The sequence below is a fragment of the Filicampus tigris genome, chromosome 1, assembly GCF_054856515.1.
Source record: "Filicampus tigris isolate MCC_2025a chromosome 1, RoL_Ftig_1.0, whole genome shotgun sequence".
In the NCBI taxonomy this organism is placed as follows: domain Eukaryota; kingdom Metazoa; phylum Chordata; class Actinopteri; order Syngnathiformes; family Syngnathidae; genus Filicampus; species Filicampus tigris.
The window spans coordinates 10,554,883-10,574,889 of record NC_141217.1 but is presented as its reverse complement, the minus strand read 5'-3'; the positions used below and the strand labels follow the sequence as shown (position 1 = coordinate 10,574,889).

At 41.4% G+C, this 20,007-nt stretch overlaps 1 protein-coding gene across 2 annotated transcripts in view; it reads right to left on the bottom strand.

Annotated features, from left to right (window-relative positions):
* Positions 1-16,114, bottom strand: part of LOC147152722 (TOX high mobility group box family member 2-like) — a 109,138-nt gene extending 93,024 nt beyond the window's left edge. For both annotated transcript variants that reach the window (XM_086051803.1, XM_086051810.1), the window contains exon 1: positions 15,506-16,114. In XM_086051803.1, the coding sequence (XP_085907929.1) occupies positions 15,506-15,610 (105 nt within the window). In that variant the 5' untranslated portion in view covers positions 15,611-16,114. The remainder of the gene's footprint in view (positions 1-15,505) is intronic.
* Between the last annotated feature and the right edge of the window lie 3,893 nt (positions 16,115-20,007).

Genomic DNA, 20,007 nt, shown 5'->3' with positions numbered 1-20,007 from the left:
AATGTCTGGACTCTAAATCAAGACACAAACACTCCCAAGGCTATGTAAACAGCCTTCCCATTTCCAGCCTGCAACCACGCTTACCGAGCACTAACTCTGACGCCAAGGCCAAAAGCCTTTGGAAAGGATCCCCATTGTCACACAATTTGTAAGAGAAGCTTTTACACCATTTCATCTTAACCCAAATCCACTGTCACCATACAGGCAGCGATGAGGCATTTGATGGCGCATGTATCCATCATCCATGGTGTGTAAATTTACAGTTTGGAGAGGTGCAGGCATTCTCCGAGTGCTTTGTGGAATAAACAGAAACAAGTTTCAAACATCAATATGGAACATCTTGCTCTACTCACTCTTGTTTCCCTATGCACTGGGGCCAAATCAGTTACAGTAAACAGATAAAAGAGTGCACGCACTCACAGTAAGTGCATCTCATTAAGCTGCGTTCCCTCCGGCCCTAATTCCATTAGAAATTAAAACTAGAGACAATTAGTGGCAGATTGGTCTCAGCTCAGCACACTACAGAGTGCTTCTCAAGGCTCCAAAATGACTTAATTACAGGCTCCTCTGGAAAGCGTGCCACGGAAGAGCACACTGTGACTACACGCGAAGAAATCAAGCGACCTAAACATAAGTCAAAGGTGAAAGAGTAACCGTTTGAAACGATGTTATCATACTGTACATTTTGGACCGAACCAGACCCTTCCAAAATGTTTGCTGAGGTCAAAACTACTACTACACGACTAAAATACAACACAAAACCCTGCACTGCCTGCAGGTTTGTAAAAATCAATTTGGAAAAAAAAGTGGCACTTCCATAATAAGTGGAAAATTAGTAGCTTTTAAAGAAAGGTAGACCCTAGAGATGAAATCATGGGTGTTGCCAGAGAAGCTGTTTTATCAGAACACTCACTTTTCGAACAGTTGACTTAAGCAAAAGTCAGTGGCCGCTGTCGTTAACTCTTTTGACTTGCTGATCTCATTGGCAGACAGAACGTTCATCCAGTCCCTCATTGTTTGACAAGAGTGCTGATATTATAATCCAAGGGGTGCCAGACTAACAAAAGGTCTAATCGTGAGTCCAGATTCAAAATAGAGCTCTGAGGGACGACATCTAAATGTCAAGCCGTACTTGAATTGTACGTAAACAGAAATGACACTTTCTGGAGTTTGTGCATGACATTGGCAGATACACTGCGCAGCGCCCAATCCGTCTGCTTGCGCCTCGATTTAATACACCAAAATCGTGTTGGACGACCAGCGCTGCAAAATAGACCACCTTTTAACCAGTGAAAAATGTTGTCTAATTTTGGTCACCAAATTGTGAGATGTGCTGGGGGTCGTAGCAGGAACACTCAGTGAGGTGAAGCACATATACCAAATTCACCAACACGTTGAACTAGACCAGGGGTGCCCACACTTTTTCAGCCCGAAAGCTACTTATGACATGACCGAGCCAAAATGACCTACCACCTACTAAAAATGCAAAACACATCATTTTAAAATACATTGAGAATTATTTGTATATGTACCGTGTATGCTGGTGTACCTTGCATGACTGCATCAACCTATATAGCACAATACAACAACAAAAATGTTTCGTAATTACCTTACTCTGATGACTTGCACTGAATGGAATCAGCCAGGGACGCATAGTCCGGACAGTAGCTGCTGATATAGCCAGCCTCAAGCAGATTTGCAGCAACAACAACCCGCCCATTCGCTCCATTCGCCGCGTATAAAACAAGTCAACTTTTTTGCACACTATGCTAATGCTATCAATATTGCTGTCTTGGTAAAGTTCTAGAAGTGTTAAAAAAAAAAAAAAGCCGCCGAGTGAACAGGACGATGTGTGGCTGTGTGTGACGTAGTATGCCCGATGCCGACTGGCTGCCGCGAGGCGGAATGGCCAAAAAGTTGACTTGTTTATACGCGCTGAGTGGAGCGAATGGGCAGATTTCCGGTGCTTTGCTCCGCGTCCCACCGCTTCAAACGCATCATTCGCGCCATCCCGCATGCAACCGCGCCCGCCCGCACAAACTACATTGACTCCAATTGAAACGCACCGCTAGAAACGCTCCCAACGTGGACGTAGCAATACAGTAGTGAGGACGGATGATAGGCTGGCGATCTACCCACCATCGCGATCGACGTAATGGGCTGAACTAGACAACTGCCCCGGCACGAAAATGACAATGCACCTGTTTTTACGCCGAGCACAGGCTACTTGCTGTCAGTAAATTATCAGGTGTGTCCTGGGTGAGGCCGCTTGGTGTGCCGGCCCAGAGAGACGCAGCACGGAACCCAAACAGACTAGACTAGACTAGACTTCAGCAGGCGCAAAATAAAGTTACGCCCGATTTAATGCTGAGCGCACAAGCGCCAGTCTACCAAAATAGGGCCCATAATGTTTAAAAAGACATTTATTTAATCTTTAAATTGATCGGTTAATTAGCCTTTTTCTGTTACTTTAAAACATCTTATCCGTCCATTCACTATCCAAACCACTTATACCCAAGAGGGACGCAGGCGTGCTGGAGCGTATCCTAGACATATTAGGGAATAAGGCGGAGTACACCCTGAACTGGTTGTCAACCAATCACAGGGCAAACTTAGACAAACAACTTTAACCTCTTATTGAAGGTTAAATTTTAAAATAAAATTACGCCCTTTTTCACGGAAGAGTAATAATAATAACAATAATAATAATAATAATAATAATAGTAATAATAATGTTAATAATAATAATAACATATTCACTATATTTTGTTTAATATGAAATACTTTTCAACCATATCACCCATCCCTACTTTCAAGGATACAAAACACATTTTTGGGGGATATTTGAACCAATTCTAGTTTGCCCTTCAAGACAGAGACGCGCAGAGAGTGATTTCATTGTTCCATGTTGCTGGTGTCACGTGACACCATGTCCTATTATATTGTGAAGTTGTCATTGTAGGAGAGGAAATGAAATGCCTTGAAGCTATATGCGCCGTCTGTGTGCGTGTGTGCGTATGTGGGGAGGGTCCTGTAGGGTTCAAAATTTACCACTCTAATTGGGCAACTTGGGATTATTATTTTTCTTTTAGCTTCCCCATGCAGCCATTGCACCTCATGCACTGGTCCAAAAAGATGTGCGGATTTGAACGGAGGCTTTCATCAGAAGGAGTTAAGAGCAAAAAATGTTCCAGCACAATACTGCCTTGGACATTACAGTTGGACAAAGTTAATTAACAGTGTGCTAATATCTGTCACCCTTACATGAAAATATATTTTGAAGTTATTAAAAGCAATTAAATTGTACAAGTGAATCAGATTTGTGTCTATGGATGTACAAAACATGAACCAATCAATCGAAGAGAATTGACAAAACGAGTGAGGTAAAAATTCCCCCTCACTAACACATATTGCATTTCTACGCTGTTGTTTTCTTGCTTAGTTCTGATAACAGCCAAAAACAAGAGCCAACAATCCATCAGAAGGAATTTGCTTGTCAAAACCTAATCCCATACACTACCGCCATGCCGCCATTAAGTGTAATGAGACTCAGTCAAGACATATCTACTGTAGGTAGATTAGGTTTGGTATTTTACTTTCATCTATGTATTATTTTTCCATCATTACTTGAGTGCATTCTTGCATAGGCAATAATTATTTGACAAATCTAGATGCAAATATTTTGCATTTGAATACAATAAAACGCATATGCCCTAAGTGCTTGTACTGTATATACAAGCTGGTTTCCTATATGACAGCGGCATAATTTATCTTATATGCCCTACTCCCTCTGTGTTTGATAGAATAATAATTTACGAGATCTCATCTAGTGGCTATAGAGGAATTGAGGAGGTTAATAAAGTTTAGTGCGGTGCAGTATGAACAGTGTGAGTGGATGTGATAAGAATGTCATGAATAAAGCTGGTAATAGCGAAACACCGTTAGCTCGGTTGCCAACCAAATGTAAGTCCACACAAGCCATCCAATATTATGTACATAACCTGATGCAGTTTTCCAAGCCACGTTCAATTGCAACCTATTGGTTTGTTTGTTTTGACTAATTTGATTACACAAACTCATGTTCATTTCCCTATTTTGAATTTTCAATACATTTTTTCATCATATAAAATTTGATTTTTCAAAATATACAATTTGACTAATAACAGTAAAAATTAAGGATAGAATTTTACCATTAAGCAAATATAAATGCAGTAACATGAACAATGAATATTACAAAATACAATAATATTACAAAATATAATGTGCAAAGCTCAAAGTTAAAAGTAATACAAGGAACAAAGATAAATAATTGGATTAGTGTTGTTTTCGTTTCTTTTTCCATTTTTTTTTTCCAAGAACGCAAGGCCTGCAGCACCGAAATGCAGGGAGTCCTCATTGTATGAACGAGTTCCGTTCCTACACTGGCGATGTAACACGAATTTCCGCATATGTCGGATTTCACCATTAAAGTCGAAATTTACGTCAAAATGCTTGGTATAAAAAAACGAAAATACATTAAGATAAAAAGCATAAGATGCTGTACTTAGCATTACTGCTGAAAAGTGGATGGAGAAAGAGGAGAGGAGGGCGAAAAAGGCAAAGATACTGTCGGCTCGCAAACAGACATGTGATCGAGAAACTCTGCGCATGAAATGCTGGTCTTTGTAGTACAGGAAGTGCTTATATGCGGAAGTGCGTTGTTTGGAGCGAAATCCATCGCAAATACACAAGCAGAGGTAAACAAGCTCAGAGACGCACCACAAAAGCACACTTTTGGAGCGAGGAGGAAACCGGATGCTTCATTCATGTGGTGAGTGACATGAATATCGTCTTTTATTGACAGTTGAAAGTAACAAGCGGAAATAACATCCATCTGAGTCATGACGCCGTGTGTCGCCGTACACAGTGGCTTATTCAAATGTGGGAACAACTCTGTCCACTCAATCATGTGAACGGTATATCCAGAATGTTTCAGAAATCGGAATTTTGACTTTAACCCGAATATTGACTGCATGTAAACGTAGTCACTAAAGTGCTGGGGACAAAATGGAGGAGGAGGTACGGGCGTCGTAAAGTCGAAACATCACACGTCGTGATTCGAGGACTGCCGGTATAGTTTAAAAAAAACATTTGGGAGATGCCGTGAACGAGAACAAAGAAAATAACTGGGATCGTCATCAAATTCATCATTTGAATGTACCCAACGCAGTCTGTAATGCTCGCTCCATTTTGGCTACAGGCTTTCACTATTTCACCCATATGAAATTGTAAATATGGTCACCATCGCACCAATATACTTCATACACTGCATTTGTTTGGCTTAGCGGCGGGCAGGTCGCGCAAACCCAGAAATGTTTTTTGGCATGTTTGAATTCCTGCGTAACTGAATCTTAATTAATTTCTATTTGTGCATCCCTCTGCATTTTCCATTTCAAATAATGTCCTGTTTTCTAATATAGGGATGGCAATCGAAACACAACATCGACAACATAATCGACAGATTAATGGACTTTTAAAATAATCGTTAGTCGCGGCCCTAAATTACAAGAGAAAATGCTTTTGTTTCTGTGCAAAATCAATACATCATTTATCTAAGGAACAAATGATTTCAATCAGAAGAAACAACAGCTATTAACAATATGTTTAATGGTCTTGGTAGTTTGCAGTGGTGTAGTGGTGTAGTCTACTGAGAGCTGTCTCAAATTGTGCCACCATCAAGTAGCTAATTAGCTAATGCAATAGGGTGCAGTGCAATTCTGCACCACACCACACGCCAACTACAGCCACAATAATGTCCTTGCATCCATTTTCTAAACATTGTTAAATGAATATCTCACTGACTGTGTCATCATCATCATCATTCCATTCTGCACAAGAACCTTTTTAACCGGGTAGACATATTTACTATTTTTGGGGGCTTAATACGAATGCAAGGGACAAAAATCAGCATGATGAGCTCAGGTCGACATAAAGTCCAAGGCTAAGGTGTTTTCTGTATCAAGTGGCAGTGTTTAGGTCATAGTAAACCTGGGGCACTTGCCAGCAGGGCTTAAGTCATTCATCTAACAAGTTCCACACAGCACAATGGCCTCCAATGTCGACTTCCTCTGACAGAATTGTGAGCAAGGAAACATATTGTAGGGTATATACAGGGTATATGTGCGCGTTTTGATGAGTAGATCCCTGAATTTGTTTGTTTACATGCGTGCACGTGTTTTTTTGACAGGAAGCCAGCTCACCGGGAAGCATGAGGAGGACCTTGTGCAAGTGACAGAATGAGCGAGGGGAAAGAAGAAAGGAGAAAGGCGGAGAGGGGGGGGGATTAGGGTGGAGTGCACTTTTTCAGCAGGCCAGGCAAATGACATGATCTCTAATTACCCACAAAAGCAATGTGTAACCCGAACCACAGATTAGGCGGTATTATCAGGCTTAATAAAACATGACCATCTCTCAGTTTCACTCGCTGGGACACAAACATTTGTTGCTGCTTATGACGCTGACAGCGCCTTTGCACACAAGTATGTGGCTTCCTTCGTCTTCTTCTGTAGCCCTGCTTAAATAGCGAAAGGCGGTGGTATTTTTGGGATGAAAACACTCAAATATAGTGTGTTCCTTGGCTTAATTTGACCTTAAAAATAATCATGATAAAAAATAACCCTTCCCGAAAACAAAATTCCCTAAAACTTTATTGTATTTTTCATGCGGGAAAGAGATCCAGGGCAAACACCGTAAAAGCGTTTCAGCATAGATACAAAATGAAAAAGAAATTGGAACAGTTATTTTCTGTCTTCAACTCAGTGGTACACAATTGTATGATCATTTGACTAAATATAAGGATGTTGCAGATCTTACTTTTTGTCGTACACCAATGTGGGTCCAGCTGATTTCTTTCCTGGTCAAATGACACCAATTGTTGCTAGGCAAATTCATTGAGCCCAATCATATGAACCCCTAAGCAAATTGAACAAACATAGGCCCATCATTCACACTATGCTGTTTGCTGTTGTTGAGAAAGGACAGGGAGAGGTGGCAGGGATTAGAAATATTGTCAGAAAACACGACAATGTTTATGAGATTCATTAAGGAGTTAAAGCACTAATCTTCACTATAACATCTGAAAGAAAAAATACTAATGAATATTTATATGACTCCGTATGTGGTTGACATTAGCATTAGCATTAGCATTAGCGCAGCTCTGATTATGTTGGATCTGCGAAGCCGGTTCGTTTTACACACTGCACTCAAAACAGAGTCACTTATTTTGTGTTACATACACAATACGCTGCACTGCTTCCATTACACAGAAAACAGAAGCACACACGTGCATAGGCAAATACAAGCACACACACAAGCATGATACACACATAGACATATGCTTTCTTGGATCTGGCGGGTTGTACCAGTAAGTACTGCTTTAAGCTAGAGGGTGCCTTTTTTTTTTTTTTTTTTTTTTTTTTTTTTTAACTGTCTACTGTGTTATTAACAAAACTATAAAAAGATCAGCTCAAGTTACCCTTTCCTGTCTGTTCACAACCCTCGCAATGGGAGCTGAGGCTGCTGAAGCTTGAAAAGACCTAAAACGGTCCCCGAAAGCATGACTACGTTAACCTTATGTCATTATTTCAAGAATGCTGTTTGTCTTTCCTTTGCAGGGTCATCACTTATCTCATCTGCATTGCTCACGGCCATGTGAACATGTATAGTTTGACAGCACCAAAAAAGGGCCTTTTTTTCATACTTTCATACCGTGATATTCTCCACTCTCTAACCTCTGTACTTCCTTCTTAACAACCTCAGTTAAGATCCTTTCTCTTTCCATAATTGTGCTCAATCCAACTCCCATGCTTTCAACCAAACGTAATAACAGTGCAAAGAGCTGACGCCGCGGTATTACAACTTCCATGTAGCCGACTTTCTCAAACACTTCTCCGGCCCTTGTAAACAATCATGAAGCTCATCATTATCTCTCCAAAAGGAGCCACAGTTGGATTCCCTTCGTTGTTCTGTGGGCTCCCGCGGCCTCTGCCACAATTTCATCCTGGCTCAGGCAATTATATCAGCCTGCTAAATATGTCAGACATGATAAAGAAGTACTCTTGACAGGTCCCATGGACTTCGCCACCCTCTCAGCATTGAAAGTATTTCACTTTAGCTCACAAAAGGTGCGTCACTTCGACTTCCGTGCGTGTGCTATCCCTTCATCCTGGAGCGCAAACACTGGGGCCGATTATATTTGTAAGGGATATTGCATTAAAACAAGGGAGTCAAAGAGCCTTACAACCTTGGCAAGGAGCTTATAGCAGGGCCCGCTGTGTTTGCACAGGGCATACCTCAGGAAGCTGAGACAACCGGGAATGTTTGTCCAGATCCCTGCCTCTTCCATTCATACGTATATGCATACATGTCCAACATTTACAGTCAGTACATTGAGTGCACGTGTGCAGAGTGCAGACAGTATAGAAACTAATATCACGTGTCATGTGAATTAAAAAAAAAAAAAAAAAAAAAAAAACCTTCTCCAGCTTTAACACTCTGTCACACATGGTTATGTCAGACTCTGTGCAGCCATTAACGAGCATAATCAACATTTAACTAAACACCCAGGGGACAATTCTGCAGCAGGTGCTGGCACCATTTTCTTCTTTCTTCTTCAGTCGTAGGAATGAGGATGCCATTGCACAGCCCCATGGGAAGGCCCTGGCAGACGAATGTAAGCACAGCACACAGAGAGGCACGTCTGGGCTTCGTTATGGCTAAGGGGGATGCACTTGTACCGACCAATCAGCAACCGTGACACTGCCACTACAACACATATCTGCTGTATCACAAATTCTTCTTTTACAAAGATAATAAGACTCAATTTTGACTGACACCCTCATAGAACTACAGTAATTCCTCCTCCTCCATACGTTTCAGACCAACCCCGCATTAGATGAAATCCGCGAAGCAGCGACCCCATATTACTGTATTACTTATTTACATTTTAAACATTCATGCATATAATACCAAAATATACACATGTGAGGTTATTATTTTTGTCCACTTGGGGTCACTATCCTTACGTTCTGCACTGTAGTATCTATGACGTTGAATGTGCGTGACGTTAAAAGGCGGGTCTAGCCCGATGAATGATGTGGAAGTCAGTGAATGGGAGTGTACAGTTTAGGGCTGCAGCTATCGAATATTTTGGTGTTCGGTTATCCTTCTGAAAATTCTGTCAAATAATCAAGTTCTCGGATAAAAATAAAAACTTTTTTTTTTTTGCTTGGTTCAAGAAAAATAATACAGAACAGAAAATAACATTTCATTCAATGAAACACCAAGTGTTTTTGTTATTTTCAGCAAAAGCTGGCAACAGGCGCCATATGCCTATATTAGCATAATTAATTAAAAGTTTTTTTGCATCCTTAAGTTGCGATTGTACGTGATTTGTGATGATGCTATGTTAATATTGGTGGCAACAGCAAGCCTCCACAAAAAAAAACAAATTATTTGAAAATACAGTTGTTGTTTGTTTGTTTTAAATCCAACTGCATATGCTGAAAATCCTTGGATTATTAACGATGGCAGCACAGAACGTCCCTGGAGTGAACAAGCTTGTGTTTGTGTCATGTCTTATTTTGCTGATTTGATCAATGGATTAGGGTAAACCTAACCCTAACCCATTGATGGATCGGCAAATTATGACATTACAATGATCGCTGATTTTGCATAAAATGCTAAATATCTTCCTATCTATCCAGTATCCAGTCCATCAGATCTGTGTAAAGTCGAATATTAAATAAGATAAAAATATTTACTTTACCATTGACGTGCAGTTAACTTAAACCATTTGTAGTTTGCAAAAAGTACATTGCACTTTAGTTTCTTTTGAAATGATCTCAAACTTTGTGCATTGTCTATTTAGGCTTCTTTTGAAATTATCCCAAATTTTGGACATTTTTTTTACACACTCTTTCCTCCAGACATGAGCCTATTGCTATGTGAGTCTGTAGTAGGGCTGACCAATTAATCAGCAGGCCGATTTAATAGGCAGATATTAGTGCTTTTCAAATCGGTTAAAATCGTCCGATTTTTGCCAACTTATTTTAAGCACACGTTTACAGTATAACACAAGACAAAGATAATGATATTCAAACATTTACCCCCCCCAAAATAGAAAAAAATGAGAGATTTTTGCCCAAATATTGTCACATTTTCTGCCTATAATTCATATCTTTATTGTTTTAGGTGTTCAGGGACCAAAGAAGTTATTTTATTCAGCCAATTCATCTTCTATCGGAAATTTGTTCTGTAAAATATCGTAATCAGACTAAAAAAATCTGGATCAGTCAGGCTCTACTCTGTGGTAACAGTCCGTGTGGAAAAACAATCAACACATACTTTTTAATGTGCACCACCTATAATCCTGGAGTGGAAAAGCAAAAGGGGTACGTCGCGATTCGACAATCAAATGAGTCAGACAGCTGGGTTTTGGATTCTTTGAACTTGCCGGAGGTTTGTTCTCTCCTGAGTGCTATTCAAGTTGTTTTTGTAAAGGAAATAATTTTGATACAGCTCTTGGCACTCGTAGTGGATGTGGACGTCTCACTCTCTCTTTTTTTTACTTAGCTTTATGCAATACAAGTCACGTTTCGCAACCTTTATTGAGCCAAGGTACTCATTTTTCTAAAGTAAAATCTCACATCACACTACCAAACAAAATTGTCATAAAAAAAAGTGTGAATAGTGAAATAATGAAGAGTTTGTCACAATTTGTGATATACGATTGTTAAAAAAAAACCCGGCTACGTGTAGACAAGGCCTTATTCTGTTCTGTGGCTGGAAACAGGTTTTAACCGAGTTGATTGTAACTTCTGACAGCTAATGGAAGAGCATTTAACCGTTCTGACTTCGACTACACATCAATGGCATAGCTAGATGAACAAAGATATATCTGTTATTAAAAAATAAATATTTTGGGACAAATCAAGTGAAACTGGAAGATCTCCCGTGGAGGCACCCTTGATGAGCTCTCTCAGCACACTTGGGTGCCACGCCATGATGGGTGGAAATCACTGGGTAAGTGACATAAGGTTAGCAGTAGTAAAATAAAGTCACCAAGGTGAAAACATAAAGCAAAAAAGGAAGCTCAGACTGTGTGACCATGTCAGAGCCAATTCCAGTTTTACTGAAACCATCTCGATAAATATTTCATTTGGTCAGAGTCCCCAATAAAAAACCTGTGTGTGTCAAAGTCTGGGGAATATGATGTAGTGTCTGTTTGTGCTTGCCCCCCCCCCCCCCCCCCCCCCACTCACTGTGTGTCACCAGCTTTTCCACAGTGGTAATCACAGCCTTCCTCTGCGCAGGGCTATGAAAGCAATTGTGATTGTGATTCCGGAGTCAGCAAAACGCTTGAATGGCCCTGACTGAGCATGACACACACACATGCACACGCACGCGCACGCAGGCACTGTCCGCATACCGGGCCACTGATTGCTTCAACCCATTTGACTCTCACTCATCATTTGATTCTCACTCCCCGCATCGCTGTCACATGCCACAGAATTTGTCATTAGCTAAAAGCGACAAACGGTGGACACGCAACATGAATATGCAACAGCCCGCCTGAGTGACGGATTCAAGCGGTTCATTTGTTACCCCTGCCTAGCAAAAGATGTCTTAACTGCACTTTTGCAGGCTTGATTGCGAGCAGCATCACATCAAAACTGCTCAACCAACTCCCACACACCTTTGTGGAGGTGTAGGGCACGAGGAAGAACCCATAACAGCTCCAGGTGCAGATCCAAGCAAAGGTCTTTTGCCCACTTCGAAATTTATTTGTAATGTATGTAATGTCAAGTGTGTATGCAATGTATTTGTACACCTGCGTAATATTTTCATTGCTGTTTCTTAGTTACTTTGTTTATGCTGAATTTTGCAAAATCTAATCTGAAAAAGTTTTCTGGTGCTAAACCCCCATGAGAAAATTAAGCACTTGGATGAGATCCACACTCTACTGAGAAATATTATAGCTTCAACGTTTATGCTGTTTGACTCGAAATGGCTTACTTTAAGTACGATAGGTGGCAAATTTGGGTCTGTCCCTAATTAGAATTGGTGTCTTTAGCTGAGGATCACCTCAGTTTCTCACCTCAGATGATGGACAAACATAACAATTTTTGTAGGTAGGAGTCCGTACTGAGAGACATTCTGGTTATAAATGCTTTTATGCTGTATGCAGCCATAAGGGTGAACAGAATGATCCCATCTATTCACTCGATGCATGATGAGCCTGGATGGAAACTGTCTGAATATGTAAAGTGAAAGTAACCTTTGCACCACACAAACAAAGACACACACACGCACACGCACACTCTCGCATGCATACAAGGCAGTACTGTAATAAAAAAAAAAAGGAGCGCGATAAGGCATTCAAATGGAGCACATCATTCCCCAGCTTATCAGAGGCAGCGAGGACCACCAGGCAACAAAGCTTCAGCTCTTCAGTCATGTCCTATCGAGGCAGATATCAGTTGTTGGGAGGATATATGAGCTGGGTGGGGCCTGAGTGTATCAACAGCGGGCCCACTCTCTCTCTGCACTCTGTGCTCTTGTACTGTAGGTAGCGCCTCACCCGAGCGGCTGTAGCAGTCACCACTGTTTGATTAAGGTATTCAAATAAAGGAGCAGACAAGGTGTTCCCTTCTCCCAGAGCAAACGAAGGGAGCCTGACAAACAAATAGCCTCGGCACAGTAACAATTGTACAAGTGTGGGGGGACGGGGGGTGGATACTGCACCTAGGTCCTATTCAAACTGCCTTTTTGTGCATCACATGAGTAATACATGTAAGCATGCAGCCCGTGAGGCAGCAGACAGCATTAACAAATGACACAGTTTCATATTATCCCTGTTCAAAGCTGCTGTGGAGCTATTATATTCAGTATAAATTCTCCCAGGCACTCCGAGAGCGCCACAGAGATAAAAGACGTGAACGCATAGTGAAAATGAAGTGGGCACTGAAAAGTAGTGAAGTAGAAATCTTCAGGGTTATTTATGGATCTTTCTGAATCATCTCATCCTGCACTTGAAGTATCCCCCACAGTTCGTTTTATGCTGCTTTTTCTTCGCACCCAGTTGCAAAGCATCATAAATACAACGTTGTCACTTTTCTTACCAAGGGGGTTGTGCTTTGCTGAACAAAAATGAAATCAGTTAAATGGTTTACATTTTTTTTTTTTGCAGAGAGGTAGGGCAAGTACTGATATATGTAGACGTGTCAGCAGTATCCAGTTTTTGTGAGAATCTATTGCAAGAATCTAAGTGGCAACAATTAAATCAGGAGATGGACGCTGCACAGTTTGGTGCTGATCCAAAGTGGGGTTGCTCGGCTCTGCGCTCCACTGTTGTACCGTCCGACTTATCGACCATATTGGAGCTATAAACAAACAGGTGATTCTAACAAGCCCGAGGCCAGGAAATGTGCACTTTTTGATGCTGGGTACTTTTTGTTGTGCTTTTTGACTGATCAACACTGGAACGGATATGCTTCCACTGAACGAGGTGGGCGGGGAGAAATTAAAAGTGCCACCGCCAATCGAACGTGCACGCAAATGATTATGAATGAAAGCAGCTGCGGTGCCAAAATGAGCAGTGGGACGGCGCCTGAAAGCATGGCGGCGGCGGCACACGTGTTAGCTGTCACATAAACTTGCTAATTACTCAAAGTGGCATCAGCGCAGCATCAGCGCAGCATCCAGCGCGAACACAGTGCAGGTTTGCAAATAAACACTGTAAAGCTCAAATACAAGCACACGCTCAGGTTATACCAATTAATCCTGCTCACTATGTGAGAGAAAGACTCAAAAGTGAAATCTCAGCATGCTCACCGCATTGTCTGACATTAAGCCTTTTGCTCAAATGACTTGCATTCCCTATCAAGACTATACCAAATAATCAAAAAAAAAGACCATGAAATTGTGGTAATATACAAAGCGGAGACTATGGAAATTTCATTTTTGTCTCCGTAGCGGACACGGAAGCGTAGAATCAAGATGTCAGGCGTGATATTTTGATTTACAGCATTTTGAACGTAACGGATAACAGTTGTCTTTTAATGAGCGACAACCTTGAACTTCATTGTGTTAAGAAGACAAACAAGGCATTGATTGCTATCGTAGCTTACATGTGTTATGACACCTGCACTTGAGGCCTTACTCTGCTATTTCAATCATTATGTCCGAGTCATGTCACCACATCCAGAGTCTTTGGCGCCAGGACTATGCACTGAGCATTTTCTTTGGATGTCCCTAATCCTTTTCATCGACAAAAAAAAATAAAATAAAAAAGCCTGCAGAAGTGCAGACTAGGGGAAAAATGATTGAGTCACAGGTGTGAATACGTGATTGACTATGAACTGATCGTCACCAACACCTCTCTCTTCTTTCAACTAATTACTGGAATGTTCCGTTCAGTTACACTTTCCGTTGCCCACACAGTCAGCCATACAGTTCCGAACAGTGTCATGTATCATTCTCTTCACTGTAAAGAGGGGAACATCATCTTTAGGAAAGAAAGTTCATCAGTGATCAACATACACGTCTGACCGGGTGAGTGGCAACATTTGAAACATGAAACATTTGGATAGATGAGCTAGCGATTGGTACAAACTATAAACTCACTAGACACTTCATTAGGTACCCCTGCACAGTCTAATGCAAATCTGAATTTGTAAAGATAACAATGACCAGTTTTAGATCACTATCATATGGTTGAGGCTTGTAGTTGTGTGAATTAAGCGGAGAACTGTTGCTAACATTTTGTTTCTTGTGATGTGGTGGAACAACATTGTCAATCAAACTGAGCTCTAGCATCTTTGTAAGCCCTAATGAAGTGGCCAGGAACACGATAAAGTACTTGGCTTTCTTTTGTTGCGTTATACTGAACTTGAGGTACATCGACATACGTCGCTGGCCCAACTGTGTTCCAACATGACAGCTAGTCCCCTTCTCGGCGGCTTTTATATTAAAACGTTTACTGTGAAATGCTAAGTGCGCACTTGGTGCCAGTCATAGTATGCGATACGTATCGCAAAGCAATTAAGAGTACATTATTGCTAGCACACATCCATTCAAGCTATAAAGAATCAATGAGCCCACTATGAATTCTTAACAGCCTCGATCTGCTCCTTCACACCGGGGTGGGACAACTAAATTGCAGAATGGAGCGTAACATCACCGTGGAAATGTCACATCATAAGGACAAAATACTGCAAAAGTAAAAGTTAAACTAAACTTGAATGCATAATGCCATGTAAAAATAAAAGTTAAAGCTTTTTTTTGTGGTGTTTTAGGTAAAACAAACTATGGGGGGAAACGGCGCAAGTAAAACGCGCGTACAGCAAAAAAAAAATGGAAAAAAGAAAAGAAAAACGTCGCAGGTTGGAAAGACGTTGGCGCGTGTACACACATTCACACGCACACACTCACACAGCGTGTTATATACTTATTGCAGGTCTTTTACCTTGTTGGAGTGATAATAGTCCAGCGAGCTCAAGCAACTTGGATCAGCAGGTAGGGAGCATGAACCCACATTGGCCGGGGGAGCAGGGTAAAATCTCACGTCCATCTCAGGTTGAGCGAGCCTGAACGCATCAAATCACTTCCAGCTTGGACTCGAACTCACTGTCGTCTCGGCGAAAAAACACACACACGCGCCAAAGCAAGAATAGAAAGAGACAAAAAAAAGGGAGAATCTAAGTTGTTCTCGGTGCACTTTCCCCCCTGTTCAGTGCCGGGCTGGTGCGCAGTGGTCCTCAGCGTGACAAATGGTCCCTCACTCCAAACACAAATGTCATGGATGCACACGTGCTGCCACAACTACTGTATATCCGGGTATTCCACAGCAAAACAAACCTCCCAAGTTAACACTTTCTCTTTTTTCGCTCTTTTTTTCCCCCTTGTTTTTTTTTTTTTTTTTTTTAACTCCCCCCGTCAAAGTCAACCTCCTCTGTGCGCTCTCACACTGGCTTTGTTATGGACGTGCACATATTTTCGCACTGGTTCCAGTACGCATAAGTGGTCGGACTTCCCTCTGCCATGCGACCTCTGCCGATAATACACGGGAAAGAGGAAAAGAGAAAGAAAGAGGAGGGGGAGGGGAGAGGAGATTGGTTGGCTGCCTTGGCAACCGTGTGCTCCTTTCTGCAACTGCGCACTCCCGATTAGGAGCAAATGTAGTGTAGCGCTCGCGCGCGCGAGTTCGTGTGTGTGTGTGCGCGTGTGTGTGAGGGGGGGGGGGCTGCGCGTGTGCGTGTGTGGGGGTGTGCGTGTGTGTGTGTGTGTGTGTGTGCGTGTGCGTGTGTGTGTGTATTATGTGCTGCTTCTATACTGGTGTTCCATAAAGACTCCCATACGGATTATTGTGCCAAAGCAGAGTGCAGGGGGATGCACTCGCTCGCTGAGTTCATGTGCGCTTTCAACACATTTCGTGTACGTGTGTGTACACGAAGTCAATAATTTGCATGACTTTTAAAAGTAAAATTCACCTGCTGCACTATGCAAGCATATTAATCCCGTTATTGTTTGGTTTAACGCTACCTACAGAGGACCCAACACAATCCAATCTGAGGCGACCCCCCCCCAGGCCGCCCCCCTACACACACATAAGTAATGAACATGAACCATCCAAGGCATCCATCATCCAATTTAAAATTGTGCATCTTCTGAGGCATTCAGAGGTAGAAGCAAAATCTATTTATTATCACCATTATAGACTAATACTATCATTTTTAAAGGTGTTACAGAATTCATCCGAACACATTCGGTGCATCTCCCTCCCCTGTACTAGTATCCAGTTTAAACCGACAGTACACAGTATACATGCCATTGCTAGAATATCATGAGTCATTTTCATGATGTATTACTTTTATAATTACATTTAATCATAAAACGTAATACCCATTCATCACTGAATGCATTTGAATGACTTTAAAATATTTCTTTACTCTAATATCTATATAGGACATTTTGACTTTTGTGACTTTCTCATTTATTATTCTCATTAGAGTCCAGTATTTTAATCACAAGATATTGCACTGGCCTTCCATCTATTTTCTTCACAGCTTATCCCGTGCAGGGTCACAAGGGGCGTGCCTAGCGCAGATGACATTGAGACAGAGTTAGCGATATCTCATTATATTACATTAGGTTCCTTGCCAAAATCGTGTGGTTCTACTGCCTCATGTTTTCTCATTTTGGCTACCTCCACATATATGATGTCTTGCATGATAGACCATCAAAGCAAAGTTTATGCATTTCATTGAAAATTCCAGCACTGCCCGAGGTGCATGTACCTGTGATAAGTTTAATGCAGGAAGCGTTTAAATACTGCAAACGCAAGTGCACAACAATGCACGATGTGACGGCATACATGCTCAAATAATGAGTCAGCTCAGTAGCTGGTGTAATTATGTACAAGGAGCTTTAATCTTGTATCGCCATACATTTGCAAATGTGTGCCGAGAGAAGCCGAAGCTGGGAGAGCTGCCTCTGACAGGTCTCCGAATGTGATGGATGGCATAGCCTTGCCCTGTGATGTGCATGCACATTTGATGTTGAACGGGACCATTGTCTTTCAATCATGTCAAGGCAAAGTACAGAACAGAGCACATTTTCTGTTGCCTGACATTATTACTGTGCTATACACTTTACAGCACAATCCTCACACCGCCGCCTGCACGCAAATGCCTCACTCTCATAACTCTCCTCACTTTGATTTTGCCTGTTTCTGGGATACATGCTTGTAATCATATCAAAAGGTCAAACTCAATTTGTATGACCAACACATTCCCCCAAAACCATTTCAGGGTCAAGCTATCGCCATCTTAAAACCTTTATGAACTGGACATGCAATTTGAACATTGCAGTCATACAAGTATATCAATCAATCAATCACATTTTATTTATATAGCACTTTTCATACATAAAAATGCAACTCAAAGTGCTTTAAAACATTCAAAGCAAAACATAGAATTATCTTCAATCAAAAGAAAAGATAAATTATTTAAAAGTTGTTGAAAGCCAAACTAAAAAGGTGTGTCTTGAGCTTCCTCTTAAAAATATCAACAGTCTCTGCAGACCTGACATCCTCTGGCAGGCTATTCCAAAGGTGAGGACCAAAATGGCTGAATGCAGCCTCGCCATGCATTTTGGTCCTCACCCTTGGAATAAATAAAAGGCCGGCGCCAGAGGACCTCAGGATCCGCGAGGGCTGGTATGATAAAAGCAAATCAGATAAATAAGATGGCCCAAGACCATTAACACATTTATAAACTAATAAAAGTACTTTAAAATCGATCCTGAAACACACAGGGAGCCAATGCAGCAATTTCAAAACTGGCGTAATGTGCTCCCGCCCTCTGGTTCTCGTCAGCACCCGAGCGGCTGAATTCTGCAGTAGTTGCAGTGGTGAAATGCTCTTTTTCGGGAGGCCAGAGAGCAGGGCATTACAGTAATCTAAACGACAGGAAATAAAGGCATGCATCAGAACTTCCGTGTTAGCCTGAGAGAGAAACGGGCGGACTCTGGCGATATTCTTAAGGTGATAAAAACCAATCTTGGTTACATTTTTAATATGAGGAATAAAACTGAGCTCAGAGTCAAAAATGACGCCAAGGTTCTTGAGGGATTAAAAATGTGTAGTTTTGGTAAAAGCTTCTCTCTCTGACCTTCGGGACCGATAACTGAAACCTCAGTCTTGTCCTCATTGAGCTGTAGGAAATTATCTGCCATCCATGACTTGATATCTAAAATGCAATTTAAAAGGGTATCAATGGGTCCTGTGTCATCAGGAGACACGGCAATATACGTTACGTATAACGTTGCTGTCCTGTGAAAAACACTTATGTCCAATTTTGGGAAAAAAAATTACTTTCACGTTAATGCGATGTCTGTAACGCAGAAACACCATTCACGTAAAAATATGAAATTTGAAAAAAAAATGACATAAGTGTTTTTCACAGGACAGCGACGATAACAAGAAGTTCACCACTGCTGATATTAAAGGGTGAGTTTGCAGTTTTAAAACTGCTAGCAAGAGTTGAATGTAGCTTCACTTTATTGTCTGTCCAACCACACGCCTCCTCGAGTCTCTGACCAATGCCACGCCCCCTCACTGATGTGCATAAGCAGCATTTTTCAAACATGGCCATTCATAATGGCACGCCATTTTGAAAGTGCACCATGGTGAGAAGTAGTCACAGAGAACACTGTCCAGCTTCAACAGCAGTGCTGGCAATACTAAGCTAGCATTAGCACTGTAAACAAGCCGACGTGAGCCAAAGCTGCTTCATTGGCACTAAATGTTACTGATTTGAAGTTTTATTTTTGGGGGGTCTGTACAATCAATTAGCACTGGGAGTTTGACTGTTCTGTGTCATTGTGTTATGTGTCACTACTCTGCGTATATAGATATAAGATGCTCCTGGCCTCTTGACTTTTCCTAATGCTATATATATTTCATTGTAATGGTGCAATTTTATGGTTTTAATTAACCCATTAAGGGCGGGAGCGCATAACCATGTTTCTATAGAATTTTTTTATAGCCGTAATTGCGGACGCCGTCGATCACAGGAGCTCTGAAATAAGTAATAGCGGTGATAGAAACTATGCGCTTGTGGACTTTGAACCAGTGGAACTAGTTGAACGTGATATATGGTTAAGATATATGCAGATCTGGGCAGTCCGCCCCGGGGCCGGACCGGTCTGCAAAAAGCTTTAAAAAAAAAACATGATCGATCTGCACAAAGAGGAGAAGAAAAGGAAGATGGAGACAAAGGAGAAGAAGATTGAGACGAAGAAGGTTGAGACGAAGAAGATTGAGACGAAGAAGAAGGACACAAACAAACAGACAGAACAGAGGGGAAGCTCAGAAAAAAATGGAATCATTTTTCAACAAATGGAGATACGGCGCGAGTTCTACAAGTGGTGGTGATAATGACTGCCAAAAGTAAGGTAATACATTTT